This window comes from Centrocercus urophasianus, unplaced genomic scaffold (genome assembly GCF_019232065.1).
Source record: "Centrocercus urophasianus isolate 14NV4802_14NV808 unplaced genomic scaffold, USGS_Curo_1.0 seq_17, whole genome shotgun sequence".
Lineage (NCBI taxonomy): Eukaryota > Metazoa > Chordata > Aves > Galliformes > Phasianidae > Centrocercus > Centrocercus urophasianus.
In genome coordinates, this window is record NW_024884722.1 from 12,741,368 (window position 1) to 12,758,852 (window position 17,485).

At 47.4% G+C, this 17,485-nt stretch overlaps 1 protein-coding gene across 2 annotated transcripts in view; it reads right to left on the bottom strand.

Annotated features, from left to right (window-relative positions):
- Nucleotides 1-215: 215 nt before the first annotated feature.
- The window catches only part of ARMH3 (armadillo like helical domain containing 3), a 108,107-nt gene continuing 90,837 nt past the window's right edge, over nt 216-17,485 (bottom strand). For both annotated transcript variants that reach the window (XM_042817815.1, XM_042817814.1), the window contains 2 exons: nt 6,932-7,048; nt 216-2,179 (listed from right to left, as the gene is read on the bottom strand). In XM_042817815.1, the coding sequence (XP_042673749.1) occupies nt 2,087-2,179; nt 6,932-7,048 (210 nt within the window). In that variant the 3' untranslated portion in view covers nt 216-2,086. The remainder of the gene's footprint in view (nt 2,180-6,931; nt 7,049-17,485) is intronic.

Here is a 17,485-nt window from a genome sequence, read left to right on the forward strand (position 1 = left end):
TCCTCCAGTAATAGACTGGGTTATGAATTAGGTGTAATAAAATACACTCAAGGGTGCGGATGGGACACAGGAAAGCCTGGGGTCACAACCAGCCTTGGGCAGGACGTTGGAGCTCCATGGCTTTCTGCTCAGCTCCGGTTGCCAACACAGCACATGCTGGGCACAGGGCCACCCCCAGCTGCCCCCGTGGTGACAAACAGCGCACACACCACACAGGCAGGGCTCTGCTATTTATTGAGCTCTAGGTACATATGTACACCAATGTACAGTGCTTGGGGTGGTGACACTACGACAAGGGGACGTGCATGGCAGTCTTCCCCAGCTCAGCCTCTGGTGGGGAAAACCTCAGGAGCTGCTCCCACCCACGGCCCAGGTTCATCACAGCAAGGGGACAGCATGAGGGAGACAGCGACCATTCCTACCCCTTTGCCAGTGGAGAAATGAGCACCTTCCACATGCCCCAGCCTGCTCTCGAGCTGAGTGGCTTCCTGCAGCCCATTTGCTGGCCCAGCAGCATCCTGCTGACAGGCACCCACACGGCACAGCAGCAGGTAGGGATCTGGCTCAGCTGACAGAAGCCAGCCAGCTCCGTGCTGCAGCAAGCAGCCTCTGTGGGGAGAAGCTGATGCTCCCAAGGAGGACACAGCACCTAGCAGGCTCTGCAGCCAAGGACGCAGCTTTAGGTTTCCCATCCTCACGGCAGGTAAAGATGAAACATGAAAGTAATTGGTATGTGTTGACATGAATAAACATTGCCTAAAACTGGCAGAGAATAAGCACTCCAACCTGTGAGGCTAAGGGCAGGGCGAGGCACTTGTTTTTTCCTTCTCATTTTCTAGAAGAAAAAAAAAAAGATCTGGGATGCAAACAACTTGAGTTCAACCTACGGAGCCAGGTCCTAACATCACTGGTGGGAGCTGAAAATGCACAACAGGGAGAAGGTGTTTATGCTGCATATCCCTGAGTTGGCAGCCCGACACGGCACTCAGCACAGGTTCTGCCCTCCCTGGGCTCCTCCACACGCTGAGCAGAAAGGTCTCCCTGTGCCCCTAAGCACCGTCCTGGAGCTCTTCTCTTGGAACGTTTGCTGCAGGCTGCTTAGGGAAAACAGAAGGACAAGCTAGAAAGTGAATTAACTACTTCTGCATCTGTGTTTTAACTGCAGTAGCTGCAAGATACACACAAGGAAAAACTGGGGACTTGTCAGCTCAGGAAGCTCACCATGCACTTGCAAACACAGGCAAGACAGACGTTCCTGTGAGGAAGAGGATTGTCACAATGCAGTCTCTGATGGGCAGCAAGGGGAGTGTGGAGGGACACGGCCCTCCTCTGCCCCATGGAAGTGGAATATCTAAAAATTTCCCTCAAACCTATAAACAGCAGAGATGTGCTGGGCTGCTGGAAGCAGCAGTGACCCCAGCCAGAGCTGGCCTCCAGTTACACAGCACTCACTTTGGTGGCCAATATCCCTCACGCTGGCTCAACCAGACCTCGGAGGCAAAATTTCTCCTTCTTCAGTAATTTGATGGTTTGGTTCAAGCAACACAGTCTGACGTGAAACCAGCAGCAGTTGGAGCCTATTCTCCTGAGAACTGATCTTACATCCCCCCAGATTTCCCAGCAGGACGGCAGTGGATTTGACCTATGGTGCAGGAGGGACGGTTGATCCAGACAGCTTTTAGGGCTTGGAGAACTTTCCCACAGAACAGACGAGCGACCTCCACCCAGCACTGCCTCACACAGCTGGAGTGAGTTTATTCTTTTGGTTGTGAGCTCTCCTCACCTCTGCTACGAAGGCTTCCAGTTCATCCTCCCTGAGGCTGCAGAGGGAATCTCCCATTGCTGCTTCACAGAAACAGCTGCCCACCCCCCTGGTACAGAATTGCTTCCTCCTCCTCCATAGGCTGACCACCTCTCCTCAGCCACAGTCCCATTGAAACACACGCCTTTGGGATCAAACACACAGCAGCAAGGCTCTCCCCTGGAAGAAGTGCAGTCCATTCTGCAGGTGGAAGGCTGCAGATGGGTGTCCCTGTCCAGCCAGGCCCATCTCTAGTCAGCCCTGTGCAGCGGCTGCGTCTCTGCTTCAAGAGATGGTGGAGAATTCCTTCAGCAGGAGCTCCTGGCTCAGCGTGTTGAAAGCAAGATTCTTCCTCACGTTGATGCTGATGGACCGAACCTGATGGAGAGAAAGCAAGATGTTTTAGCCAAGGGATGCTTTTTGGTTCTCGGGAGGCACAGCGGCTTTGACACAGCTCAGCATGAAACTGTGATAGCTCTAGAGGACTTGCTGCAGCCAGTTTTCTGCATATTCTGTGCTGAGTGCCCTGAACTTGATGCTGCACGGCCAGCTGTCTCCAAGGAGCATCTTCCCCCCTTAATGATGCCTGACTTGCAGCCACCCCCGCAGCCTGCAGGAAGAGGTGGGCAGCCCCGTGGCACAGCAGCTCCCATCCCTGAGTGCCTGCCCCACACTGGGCTCCATCTCAGCTGCACTCGGCAAAGAGAAAACAGAGTCAAACATCATCTGTGTCAGCGCCTGTGCAGCAGCGACAGAAAGCAAAAGTGACACGAGCTCATCCAAACAACGGGATTCCAGTTCCCAGAGACTCGGAGCCTGTGATAATAAGGCTGTTGCTGACCTGGTTAGTGCTTTGTGCTTTGTAAAAGCACTGAGGGATGAAATAAATAGAAGCAAAATAAGGGATCTGATACCGGGGGCTGAAGGAGGAGTTTATACTGGTGAGGCCCCTCCTGCAGCCCTGGGGGATGGGATGGGGGAAGAGGAAGGGCAGAAAGATGCTGCAAGTAGTGTAAGCCAGCATCCCTGTTCTGTCCAGGAGCATTTCTGTGGGTCCCAACAACGGAAGGAACAAGCAGAAACGAGCCCCTGGCTTCAGGAACTGCTGCTGGGGCCAGGCATCAGCTGTAGGAGGCACTGAATTCATACACATATACAGGTTTGTAAGGACGGTGAGGCAGCAGAGAAGCTGAACTGACAAATACTGAGAGCACAAGGCTTAGCAGAAATTGTAGCTGTGGGGCAGAGCAGAAGAAATTAAGCCTATTTAGTCTGCAAAGAGAAGGTTTAGGAGGAACAGAGCAAACACTCTCCAATATGTAAAATGAGGTCAGGAAGAGAACAATGAGTAATAATACCTCCCTGGCTCCCCAGGGATGGGGCAAGAAATATTTAGCTTAATTTAAGACAAAAGATTTACATTGGAAAAGAGGAAATACTTTTAACCCTGCAGGTTGTGAAGCAAGGGAATGGATAGCTGAGGTTTTCACTTCAAGATAGATCCAGGTTTCAAGAACAGCTTACTCCAACGTAGGCCAAAAGTAGTCGAGACAGACCTGGATCTGCCTTAGCACAAATGTGGGAGAGGAGCAGGCGGGATAACGGCACACAAAAGGACCCTGACATCTCTGCAGATCTCTGCCCAGCATTTCTTCTGCTCCAACATAACAAGCAGTTCTGAGTCGACCGGCTCTAAAGGTAAGAATAGCTCAAATTAAAGCTAAATTGAATCATCTCCAGCACCAAGGCTCAGCACAGGGAGCTGGAGCTTATTCCTCTTTTGGGGTCGGAAGAGCAGCCAGCAGCCAGGTGTCCGCCTGCAGCAAGGAGGAACTTGAGGAGCTTCCTGCAGGCTGGCCGAGCTGCTCCAGCCACAAGGATACTCCCAGGAGCACTTCTGGAGCAGCAGCAGGCTGCTGGCGTGGGAGCTGCCAGCTCTCTTCAGGAAGGCAGATACAAGCCCCAGAAAGTAAGCTCAGAGCTGTAACATTCGTTCTGCAAGGAAATAAAGCAGTGTGTGTCCTCTCCTGCTTCTGTACAGAGCACGCTGAAGAGCTTTTAGAATTGTTTGCTCTCTATTAGTAGCTTGGATCTCATTTAGCTCACAGACTTTGGAGAAATGGGAAATGCATGAAATGCATCACTTGGAGAACAAAGAGCAGAGGAAAGGATGAAAGAATGGGAGGCATTGACCATGAGAGGAAAACATTATTCAGTTCTAGTTTGGGTCATTATAGCTGGATTTGTGCAACACTGTACTGCTACTCCTATCTTGTAGCAAGTTCCATCAATTAAACCTGTTTCCAATCAACAAGCAGCTCTTAAGAGATTTGTACAATGGGAGGAAGGTTTACGCTGACTGCTATATCTAATTAAAAGTCAAATTAGTGTAATTTCCCCTGCAGAAATCAATCCCTAATCAGACTATTTTGAGACTCCACTGAAACCCACCCAGCTGCAGACAGTGAGCCGTTTGGAAAGACGCTGGGTGTCTGTGTATTGCTGCAGCTGCAACGTGAGGGTCCAGAAGCCTACATCCATACTGCTCACTCTATCAAAGCAGCACGGACCTCAAATGTCATCCCCAGTGTTTCAAAGAAAAAGAAGAAAAAAAAGTTAGAAAACCTCCTAACTTCCTTTTTCTGGGTCCCCAAAGGTGGCACAACAGGCCAGAAAACCCGGCTGATACAAACACTCTGCACATCACCTTCCACCACAACGTCACAAAGCCTTTGAAAACTTCTTTGAACAGGGAATGGGAGAAGAAAGCAGATTTTTCTTTGGGATTAGCAAGAAAGAGCAGCACAGAAGCAAAGCCAGAGCATTGCAGCAGTGCATTAGCAAAGCATGTCAAAGGAGTGAGAACAAGATTTCTAAGCATAAAGGAGCCAAGAGAATGGCCCGGGGAAGTTTCTGCTCACCCACTTAATGGGAGCAAAGAGAGATGAAAAGAAGGCTGGAGAGGAAAATGGCTCCTGCATGTCATTCCCCACCGAGCAGGGTTTGCTTTATCCCACAGTTAGAGATAGGGACAAGAAAGCCAGGCAGAACCTGGAAAGAGTTATTTGCAAAACAAACCTTGTTTAGGAAGACAGGATGATACCAGGGCAAGCTTGGAAACTGTACTGGAAACCAGCAGCTCCCCAGCAGCCCTGCTCTTTCAGTAGGAGGGCCCACAAAACAAATCCACTTCACCTTTCCCCCTCCACGAAATCCTGCAATCTCAACAGCTAAGCACAGCGCACCAGGTATGGGGAGGTTACCCAGCACCACACCAGCAACAACCATAGCTAAGTGAAGCCTGCTCTCCAGTCTGAAGGGGATTTGGGGAGAACAGGGCAGGGCCTTTTCGATGAGCTGTGAGAACAATTAATAAAGCCATCCATTTCTGTGCACCTGGAGGAAAAACAGCGTGGATGACAGGAGAGCCAGGTTTGCCGAAGACAAATCATAACCTATCACGTTGATTTCCTGCTGTGCTGAGGGAACAGCTTAATGGAAAGCAGGGGATTTTCTGTAGCTGTGAGTAAAAAACCTTTAATAGGGTCCCAATTCTCAGGGCATCGAGAGAAGTGTGGATTAAACTGTTTCACAACTGGGTCAATCAGCCTGTTTAGACAGTAATTATTCAGGCATCACTTGCTCTTGAGGAGAAGGTCCCAGGGGTGGCTGGAGTGGTAATTTTCAGAGGGGGGCCTGGATTACGTTAAACAGATTCTTAAATGGTGCATAATTTGGAGGAATCACGCATACAGAAAAAAGGGGCTACAAGGAAAAAAAAAAAAAAAACAGCCAAACTGTTTTGTAGCTGTGATGATCTTAGAGCTGAGTATGCCATTTTTAATCAATCAGCCAGAGCTCCTGCCAGGCCAAATGGAAAGCAGGGCACACAGGAAGCACGTGGCCGAGAGGCTGGGGAAGGAGAAGCTGGCTGAGGAGGGCAGGAACCCCTGGGACAGAGCAGATGACAGCAGAAACATGGATGTGTTCTACTGCCAGGCTACAGAAGCCTGTTACAAGGAGGCTACCTCACGTGCATTCTGGATATGGTATCAAACAGCAAGGCAGGAAAAAGAACAGGCACAAAGCAGCAAAGAAAAACATAAAAGTGGTCAGAAATGGCTTTTGCCCATATCCTAACTCGGTGGTTAGTACTGAAACGACCTAAAAAACATTAAAAGGTTAAACAGTATGCTGCATAAGGGATCAAAAGCAACTCAGGCATGCCTGCTCTGGAGCACATTAGACAGAAGGAGGCGTAACAGTCCCAGACTCATGCAGGCTCATGATGGAGTGGGCTGGCCTCAGTTACTCATCAATCAGCGGACAGAGCTGCAAGAGACAATCGCTGCTCAAACTGGTGGAAAGAGCTGCCAGTCAGAGAATGCTCCTCTCGCTCAAGTCGAAACGATTTTAAAGCGAGGAAAAACCAGGCTTTCCTTCAGGGCTACTACAAAAACACCGGCTCTGTTGGATGGGAAATGCCCTGACCCAACAACCAAAACGCAGCTCCCTGCAGCAGGGCGAGCAAATTGGCCTGCTGAAGAACACCGGCCCAGATTATATGGACGCTGCTTTGTCTTCAGTGAATTGCTTTTTGTTATGCTTCCTACCATTTTTTCCTACCACTTACCTTCTCTAAGGAAGGGACATTGCTAGAGAATGGAGAATGCCGTTGCTTTCTTTCCCTGGGAACCTGATTTTGGGAGTGATGGAGGAAAGCCTGTGCAGGCAGGTGTGTGACCAGCACCACACGCTGCTCAGCCCCACAGTGTGCAGCCTCACTAACAACACCAAAAAGACTCGTGCTCTATGCAATAAAATCAAGAAGTCAGCTCTTCCAACATGCACACTCATCACCACAAAGCACGTTAGATCCCCACACAAAGAAGGAACAGAGACTATCTGATGGCCTCAACAGCCTGGTGGTTCCTCCTTAGCCATATGCTGCAGGGCAGGGAGCTACAGGGTTTCAGATCAGCCAACACACAGCATTTGTTTGGATTCAACTCCTTGCCCCACCTTTGGGTGCAGCCCTCAACAAATTGGGCTGCTCAACTATACCCCAAATGCCTCCACTCAGATCCTAAGCAAAAGCTTCAGAACAGAGCCATTGATTCTGCAGCTTACCAGCTCTTTGAAGAAGGCAGCCTCCTTATGCTGCTCGGAGTAACGCTCGTACTGATCCAGTCCATCCTGCAGCTTCAGGGTCAGCGTGTCATAGTTGGAGCGTACCACTTCCAAAACCTGCCAAAGACAGTCAAATGCAGCAGAAGAATCAGTTGCAGGTGCCTTTGCACAGCCTTACAACAAGGCTGGGGTAGATCACATCTCTGGCACCTGTTTTTGCAACATAAATGGCTTTAACAGTCAATATTTGGTACATGACTAATAAAATGGAGGTGGGCACGAAAATATTCTTAATGCCAGTAAGGAACAGTCCTCAAATCTACAGAGTTTCTGCTTTCACAAGAATAGTGGATGAGCCTCTAACTATGGCAGCAGCAGTTCCCAAATGCAATTACATCACAGGAGCTGTAAATGTGATCTCACTAAGTGAAGCAGCTAATCACCACGTGCACACACCCAAACGTAACGCAGTAGGCACTATGCAAACACAGGCTTGCCTGACCCCCAGCTCCTCACGATGCTAGTTTGTCAGCACACCACTTGCTTGCTAATTACAATTCACAATCTGCTTAAACGTCGGCTTCTACAGTGGCTCAGTTCAGCCTCCACACTGAGCACTGCACTTCTCTGCCGATGGGAACAAACTTGATAGACACCAAGGTAAAACCAAGCCTGTAATGAATTCTGGCATTAGAAACAAGTGGAGCTGCACATCCAGGTTTTCCTGCCCAGGAGATACCTTTTTGTTGCCTACAGTCGCTGCAGCCAAATCACTCTGCTTATGCTGCTGCCTTGCTCTGCTCCCAGCACTGCAAATTCGTAGCTATACGTCTCTGCCCTACTGAACTATCTGCTCTCCTGTCTCGGGGACAGCAAGAGGCACTCCCACAATACTTTTTAGCTTCAAAGCACTGCTTGGACAAATCCATTCCTCAAAGCATTTGTGAGACGGCAAGTGGCAATAATCTTCCTACCAGGAACCATATAGCTCAGTACTCCTGGGTAAAACGTATGCTTGAAACCTAGGCTGTTACCACTTGGTCTCAGAGCTTAACAGAAGCACAGATATCAACAATATCAGCATCTGAAGTTTGCATTACAGAAGCTTACACGCAGCCATGAGCATGACATAGGGTGCAAAGTGGAAAAGAAGAGTACCCTGCCCTATGCAGGCTAAGTGCGAGGTTCCCACTATGGCAGAACTCAAAGGACATCACCCAAATGAGGGCTGGCCATAAAAAAGGGACTCAGAAGTGGCTGCTTGGTGAGATGGTCCCATGGCACTCTTTTCACAGCTCGACTGCCCTCCAGCGCTGCAGAGACAAGTCAGAGGAGGGAATCAGTGTTTTGTGAGGTTATTTCAGAACAGCCTGTCAGTGTCCTGCTGCTGCAGGAGCATGCAGTCACCTCTCCAGGAAGACTCATTTCCTAATTCTGTTTGTCAGCTCTACTGGCAAAGGAAGAACTCTGTGCAGTAACAGCCAACTCCAAATTCACTCTGGCCCTCTTACTGCTGTGTGCAGAAGTTGGGAGAAAAAATACAGAGCCAAGAGCAATGATGGAAGACAGAACGCTAGGTACAGGAATGATGTAGTTTAGGGTACAACTATCCACTAGGGACAGAGATCAGAAGTGTAATGCACCTGCTGAGCAACAAAGCATCCAGCAGCTGGCATGAATCAGAGGGCTGTCCTACTGTCACTCGAAGGAAGCCAAACTGACCAAGATTAGTAAGACACGGGGGAGCAGCCCTGTCTGACAGGTGAGGAGCAGTTCACTTGAGGCAGCAGTGAGCCTTGTAAACAGCACCCTGTAAATCAGCCATCCTGTGCCACCTCTGAAAGGCAGCTCACCACTCTGTGCTGCTCCAGCAGGACAGGGAAGGAGTGAGAGACCCCAAGCCCTGCCGTGTTACTCATTCCTTATCACGATCTCCGCAGTGAACTTGAGATCAGCTTATCCCTTTAGCTGTGAACAGTCATTGGTTTCCATGTCTTATCTTTTTTTAATTATGAAATAGAACTTAAAAAGAAAGGGTAAGTTAAAAATAAACAGCTTTTCTTCACTGCCTGATAATTTCCCTTCCTTGCTGCTGAGGAGAAAAAATGCTACGTGGGATCTGAGATAAACCCACTCACAGATCATTTCACTTATACTCTGTAATGGATAGGAGCTGTTACTGAGATTAGGACCTGCCATCCTCGAGACAATTCCATCTGCTCTTTAAGATGCAGCTGCTAGACAGAAGAGAGGTTAAAGATTGCAGCAGAAGGTATTAAGAACTTCTAACATGAAGGTTTGAAAGGCATCAGCATTCTGTACAGATGACAAACACTCACATCCTCCATGTGACAACATCCTGAGCTGGTATCCTTTGCCTTTTTTACACTTGCTTTGACTTCTGCTCAGGAAAACGACTGCAAGGGTGTCCTTGCGAGTTAAATGCACAATACCTTCATCTGTGCCTTTCTCCAGTACAAAAGACCTAGGAGAATTTAACTTCAAGAGTGGCGCATTTCTCTTTCAAGATCCTGCCCAACCCATTTTCCCTAGAAGTCTCCATGGAAGAGCAGAAAACATCAGAACTGAGATCACAGTCATAGAATCATCAAGGTTGGAAAAGACCCCTAAGATGCTCCAGTCAACCCATCCTCACCATGCCCATAACCACATCCACAGGAAGGAGGCTAAAAGAGACGTTAAGGTTTCCTATTCCATTAAAAGCCTGATGTGCATTTTATACTGGAGTCCTTCAATTGGTTTCTTTCCTCCAGATTTAGTACAAACCTTTCCCCCACGCTAAGCTGCACGCACAACTCGCTGTCCCCAAGCATTTCTCTATAGTGAATCCAACTGAATAGCAACATTCCTCACTGTAATGAAAAGGCTGCTGTCACCTGGGCTACAAAGAGGCCATTGCCTCTCCATACAAAGTGCTAGATAATTGACATAAATTTTACAATAGTATCTTCTAATTACTATGGAAAATGATTTCTTTTTTTCCAAATGGCATCACGCTTCTCACAGAGCAACTTAAAAGTTGCTGACGCAGGATGGAGTCTCTGCTAGAATTAATCCCCAGAAGTGCCAAAGATAAAGCAGATAACGAAATAATTAGAAGTTAAATAAAAACAAGCACACAGCTGCCACATTTCCAAACAGACTCTGCCCAGACCCCTGCTGCACTCAGCTCCTTCTCCCCTTCTGCCTGAGCCAAGCTCAGAGAGGATCCACTCAGGCTGTCAGCACTACCCAGCTGTGCAGGAAGCAGCTCCCATTCACCCACCCTGGGACAGGCAGCAGCATGAAGCCTTCTCTGCCCAGCACCACCTTACCTTTGCAGCTCTTCTGGAGCTAAATGCAGTGCTGGTGCTCCAACATCACCCTTCACCCCCAAACTAATCAAGCCATAAGTCTTAATCCCATGTTCCTGAATGCTAAGAGGAAGAGGAGGAGGATGTTGCTATGACAGTCACAATTCAGATTCCTGTGTACAGCACACATCCACAGATGCAGAGTAGGCCTGATGAACACAGCGGGAAAGGAAGATCTGGGCGTGAGATGCAAGCTGTCACACCACGCACGTACAAAATACACAACACCTTGCCATTCCTACTCCCGTGCCCCACATCCCCTGCACCAAGCACCTGCTGCCTGCCCTGCACGCACACGAAGGACCTCCAGCCCTCTCCTGCTGCTGGCTGAGAGCGAGCCTGGGGCTGCACAGAGGTGGAACACAGCCCCCAGCAGTGCACGCAGCCCTCACTCTCAGAGGAGAGAGCAACAGCCTTGTCTAACCCGAGGGCAGGAAAAATCCCTGGAAAGAGTAAAAGAAGATCACTAACCCAAACGTGACAGCAATTACAGGCAAATGCCTCCTCTGAAGCATGAGAAAGGGCTGCACCAATGCAGGACTAAGACACAAGAGGTCTGCTCAGATTGCTGGAGAGGGAAAGGTCTACAGAGTGTACTCAGCTGCCCAAAAGGACACTCGGTGTCGAGGAGCCTGGAGTTACACCTCTGTGTGTCAGATTTGATCCTTCATTGCTGATGATCGCTCCTGGCCATTGCTGGTAGTTGTGCTGTGTGCTGCACCACACTGGGCCCAGCCAAACACAACTCCCCACGGCCCAGATCCTTCCTGAGAGCTGCTTTCATCCATCTGAACTTGCAGTACTGAAATCCAGGCCTTGCCACTTCCCTACACAAGACAAAAGGTTTTGATAGTAGGTAAGAGATTATTTTTATTTTACCCAGCAACATCAAGGAAGGACACTTCACATCCCCTTTTGCTCATATCTCAGCACTCAGCCATTCATGTTGGGCTCAGACTTTCTGCAGCTCAGACGTTTGTTCGATGATCATACAAAGATCTGTGATCTTTAAAGGCACAAACCTAAAAAGTTGACAGTTTCCATCCATGAAGCGGGAGTGTTCAGTGGCATTCTTTCCTCCTCTGCCCACCAGGTGCTTCTTTGAAGGATAAATAATTGATGCACTGACTCAGAAACAACTGCTGTTCTCCCAGTGCTGCTAGCAGAAATTGCATTCTGCTTTTGGATAAGAGTTATCTGCTCCACAAAGGTTTCCAAATCACCATCTACCAGAAGCCAGAAGGCATTCAACTTTACTGGGATATTTTTGAAAGCTGTGTCATTTCCAGACTGGTTGGGTCAGTGGGTCTTTTCCCACTACTAAATAGTGTCAGATAAAATCTATGGAGGATCTGACTTCACGAATACCCAAATCCGAACCATCATCCAGCACCACCAGGAAGTCTCCACGCCAAGCTCCTGTGGGACAGATCAAGACGAAACCCAGGAGGCAATTGTGTCATTCAAGGGAAGAAAATGGTGCATTTCTGCCATGAGAACGACCATCCATGCACTGCATAACGCTGGCGTTTCCAAATTCCAGGCAGAGGAAAAGAGCAAAATATCACGACACCAACTATCTTTAAAATCATCTGTTAATAAACCCCCTCCAAAGTAGACCTTCATACCTAGATGGGGAGATCTGCCAGGAAATGGAGGAAGGGGAGCCCACGAACTTCCCTGCTGTTAGAAGCTTAGTGAGGAAGGCAGGCAGCAGACGGGATGATGGCAGGAGCATAAAACCCTGAGATAGATCGATCTGCTATTCTGGAGTTACAGCCCATTCTGAAGTTGTGAACCCTTCTCTCCAGCTGGTGGCATTTATGAAAACACTCCTCATTGCTACATATGTGAGAGCACTTGCAATTCTGCCAAGGTTCCAAATGCACTGCAGATAGCTATGGACTGGACCGTTAATTTTTTTATTTCCCCATTGAGCTCACAATTAACTTAAGTGCTGAAAAGTGACGGGCTGTTCCAAGAGAAGCTTTTATCCACCAGCTGCATTCTAGCACAGCAGTAAATCAACTGCTGTCACCAAAACAAGAAGAGCATCCTTATGCTCACTGTGCACACTACCTGTTCACAGTTCAGCCTACCTGGCCAGCCAGCATTCTGCAAATGAATGCTGCGATTTGTGTACGTTCACTCGTACTATCTTCTTCTTTTAGAGGAAGATTTTGTTTCCCTGAACATAGAGAGAAAACAGTCAACAGCAGCTTTCCAACATACCAGTTAACTGACCAGTTAAGGTCAGTAACCCTGCTACCCAAAACAAGATAGAAGTTTAAAACTCTTCCTAAAGATGTAAGCTGTGGGCTCCTGCTGCAACTGACCTGAGAAGCCAGGACACAAACAGCTGTTACAGAAATCAAAGACAGGAACCTAAAAAACAGCAGCTGAAGATTTTAAGAAAAGGTCAGAAATCAAACCTTTCTAGGCATGGCGGGCAGAAAGCATCCTGGCAAATCCTGAAATGGAAATACACAACTCTGGGTTCAGATTGTCTTGATGAGGTGATAACAGCACGCCTGGCGTGCACCAGGAGAAAAGAGGAAGATAAGGAAGTTTGTTTCTAGTAAAGAAATTAAGATGTCCCCTAAGTCAACCATCTTCTGCAAAAAGCTGTGCAAAAAAACCACCCTTACCATTCAATTCAACCTGAAAGACAGAAGCAAGTGGACTTGGGTTGAAAGCTGACCACAAATGGTAAATGGACAAGTTCATTTTGAGATGGGGAAAACCACAACTTTTAAAAGCAAGTAAGAAATGTGGACAACCAAGACATCAGATGAGCACATATTTACCTCAACCCACAAGTTCTATTTTGTTTCCAGTTCTCTCCCTCATCCCATGCAGGGGGCAGTGAGCAAACAGCTGTGTGGTGCTGTGCTGGGTTGTAGCATTATGGTATTTGGACTATTTTGCAGTTCTACACCATCTTTTCTGAAATAAGGGAGCTTGAATCAATGTTCAACATTTAGAACATGGGTTATCAAAGCCTTACAAAGTGGCAACACAGTACTGCTTTATTTTGATTATTTTTCTCTAATACTTTCTAATCCCCTGCTTGCCTTCCTGATGACTGTGGAGCCTTCAGCCAATGCTGTCAGACTTAGAGGAATGATTCCCAGAGTCCTTCCCTGCATGGCAGCATCCAGCAGACTTTCCTACAGCTTCAAGAGTCTAAAAGCCTTATAACCTCAATCTGAAAAAATTCCCACTAAAGATAGGGCCCCAAAGAAACAGAACTGTAGTCAGTTGTTAGCTACAAATAGCAGCTTTGCCCCTAGGGACAAAAACTGCTGTAGCAGGATGCTGGGGAAGCTAGCTAATAGGGAAAGGTGGCAGTGCTCTGAAGTTGGTGTGACTCAATCCATATGAAAGTTTTAACTATGGATGTCTTTGCAGGTCTGGAATTGGAACAGACAGCTGTAAAACTGCAGGATGATCCACATAAACAGAAAATCCTGTCGTTGCCAAACGTGCTCTAAGGCTGCAGTTCCACAACTGGTTTAAGTTGATCTAAGTGCAATATAGAGCCCATAATTCTTCCTTCAAACTCATTTCCAAATTAAGGCATCCTAATACACAACTTAAAAGTGGATTTGGGACAGAAGCACTGAAGGAGCTGAACAACGGGGTGCACTGATGATACCAGGAGTAGCTGAGAAAGGCTGAGGAAGAACAGACCACGTGGCTGCTCCCTAGGAACTGAGATTGCAACTGTGCAAGTTTTTAAGAATTATGAGAGGAGTGAGATTCCCACAAAGGAGACAGGATCAAATCAGTCCCAACTGACTCCTCGTCCCTGGATCCTACTCTAATCTCCACTGTGCAGCTAGGAAAAAAAGAAAGAACATCTCTGATGACAACAGAAATAAGAGAACCAAATCATTTCTGATATGACACGCTGAAAGAGAAAAGCTTGTTGACGTTTTAATTTGCTAAGTTATCCCTTTTTGTGCTGTTGGAATGTGCAATCCATCTCAAACTCCATCTGGGCAATGACCAGAGCTGAAAGAGAATGAGATTGTTTATGCATTCATGGCCACCAGAAAAAAGGTCTTTCGCCTGTAGAAAAAATATAATTAAAAAAAATCACAGAGCTGCTTAAAGTTGATTACTAAGTTAATTTGGAAAGAGCATTTGAAAGGCTAGTGAGACAGCTGGAAACACAGAGGTCGCTATTCAAGAGGATCACTTGCAAGGGCAGGCTTTGTGAGATGCTGAACTTAGTGGGCTGAGACACTTGACTGAAATGGAGATGTGGAGGACAGCTATCAGCAAATTGAATTTGAGGGGGAGCAGAGATTTGGGCATGGACCATGCACAGAAAGCAGGTCAGATTTTTCAAAAAAGAAACATCTGCTGCCTGTCACTGTCCTTCTCAGGGAAAGAAACCTGCGTGCGTTCTTTGAAACAACACAAAGGCACTTAAAGTTGCTGACTCCCTGTTATTTCTAGTCATTTCTCCTTATACCTAACAGAAGCGACCAAGGGCAATAGCTATGTCTCTAGAAGGATTCCTGCCACGGTAAAGTGGCATCTTGCAATCCAAAGATACTTGGAGGACCAGAAGGGCTCTCGTGCCAGGGAACACCGCATTTATCCCTGCAATGTTTGTTCTTACAATCATCCAACCCACCAGTGCTCCAGCACCAGCTCTGTCACAATTCAGGTGCTCCCAGCAGCCACCCCAAGACATCAAACAGGACAAATGCCTTCAGAAGGTGTGGCTGAGCAGAGGCTGAAACGAGGCATCTCACCTCCATGAGTGACCGTGCTACCTCTGCAGGGGTTTGGCTGCTGGGTGGACAGAAAGAACACACGACAAAGGGAACGTTAATTGCTAATAAGCCAGATAAGATGACTGTGCTGGCTCAATGCCCACCTTTGATGCTGAAGGCAAAGGTGACTTGTGCTGGCACTGAAGCCGTTCTCTCCCAAGGATGAGGAGGACAAAGCATGTGCTTCTCCTGCAAAGCATCTCTGGCTGTAGAATCCTCAAGCTGAGCTGTTCAGCACAGAGTGGCAACCTGCAGAACTGCCTGTTCTCTGAATCAAAAAGCATAAAGACGGGATGTATTTGTACAGCACTACTGAAGGCTTAGCCAGGAGTGATGCTACTCTCACCTGGGGACAAGGGGTTGATCATCAATCAAGGCTTCTCTCTCAGTTTCTCCTTCGCCATGTATCTGGATATGTATCTCCAGGATCAGTAATGGAAATATCAGCTCCACAGTAATTCCTGCAGCACTCGGAGGACATCATTGTTCTATGGCCTAAAAATCCCTTTGTGAGGATTTAGCGCTCCCAAGCGCCTCTTGGACATCAAACACTTTCAAAGCTATTAGCTCTGATGGGTTTTTGAATAAGGCTCAGGGAAGCCACTCACTCAGTATTTCTCATAAGGAAAAGGTAGCTCTGACCTGGCAGGATAAAAATTGCTGAGGAGGAGGAGGAAGAAAGCCCACACAGCCCACGTTCTCTGCAAGCAAGGAAATGAGATTTGATTTACTCTGTGATTCTGAAGGTGTGTTCAATTTCAGCTTGAATATCTACTGCATAAAATTCAGCTTGGCTGAGCAACGTCCCCATTAGAGGCTGTCCAAAGCAATACATGGCAACGCTCACAATGATCTTTGAAACTGAAGGTTCAAAGCCTCAGTGAATTATTTTTAAGCACATTTTTGCATATGCAACCCACAAACCTGTGTCTTCCAACAAGTTGGAAGATGACACAAAAAAATAAAAAGCAATTAGATACAGTGCATACACAGCTCCTTTCCGTTGCCAATTAATCAATTTCTTTTGCTCACTGGTTAATTTCCTCTTACTACATGGCAGAGAACAACCCTGGGACTGCTTTCCACGTTCCAAAACGATTAGATGACAAGCAGAAGTCACTCGCTGAAAGGACTTAGGGGCTTCAGTTCAAGGATTAATAACTCAGCTGCTTTTTCTCCAGGTTTTAAAACTGCTAATTTGTACTGCATCAGCTTGTGGTTTTATTTGCACAACTATTTTTGTTTTAATGGGAATCTTAAATCCTGCTCCTCCCAAATTGCTGCCGCATTGCCCTCTTGATATTATTCTTGCATATGAAGTTTTGACTCTATTTAGAAAGGATTTCATGCTTGCTTTGCAAATTTCTTGAGAAATTGTACCTTATGCTAATACAAGTGTGAGTTTTCCTGCATAACCAGGCACGTCTGATGAGCAGCCCACTGATGAGCTCAGCATCACCAGGGCAGCTTGTATGGAAGCTTTGGAGCAGATCCCTTTGCATCTCCATCTTGAATGTCAGCAAAGTTCTGCAAGAGCTGAGTCTGCATCTCTAAGGCGAGACAAAGCACATGGGTCTATTATCACCTTGGGTTAACAAAGAAGACAGCGGTGCCATGTTTATCCAGCTGAGAACCAAGGGACAGAAGCCAAAGGGGTGCACACCTCTGCATTTAATGGGCTCCTGACCTCACAGTTCTGAGCACCACTCGCAACAGCAAGTTTCACTGAAATGTGCTATAATTTAACTCCAATGCTTCTGTCCCCTTGAGCTGTATGGGAAAAACAAACAAACAGAAGAAAAAACACGCAAGCAAGCTGTCCAGCTGAAAAATTCAGGTGCTAGAGAGTGCTGGATTTTGTTGTAAACGTACAGTGGTCTGACTCTGGCAATACCCAGTTCCTTCCATATGCCTTTTAAGGACTGACTGGTGGCTGTGCCTAGAGCTTCTGTTTGGTGTATGTTTATAAATGGTAATAAGCGGAGCCGTTCACTTGGTTTACTGCTTCGAGACGACAACTGCCAGCTACAATCAGCTCAGTCTGAACAGGAGGGCAGGCCTGGCAGCAGCCACAGCATGCATCACAGCAGCCAGCGACGGCTGTGTGTTGGGAAAGCTGTCACTGCTCTTCCTTCTCATCTCTCAAAAACACGTCAAGGGCACTAATTAGCAGGGTAGTCGAGAGGAATGGTGAGGATAAGAAGAAAGAGGGTCTAGTGGTCTGCTAAGGCCCAATCCAAAGATGTCTGCTGAGACTTCAGGGGACCACTGAGCTCTCCCTGTCACGTAAGTCTCCAGAACTGTCTGACACTCAGAAAGAATTCAAAGATCACAAGAGCTGCAGAACTGAGAAAAACAGAAAGGAAAGAAAGCGACCTACTTTATATTCT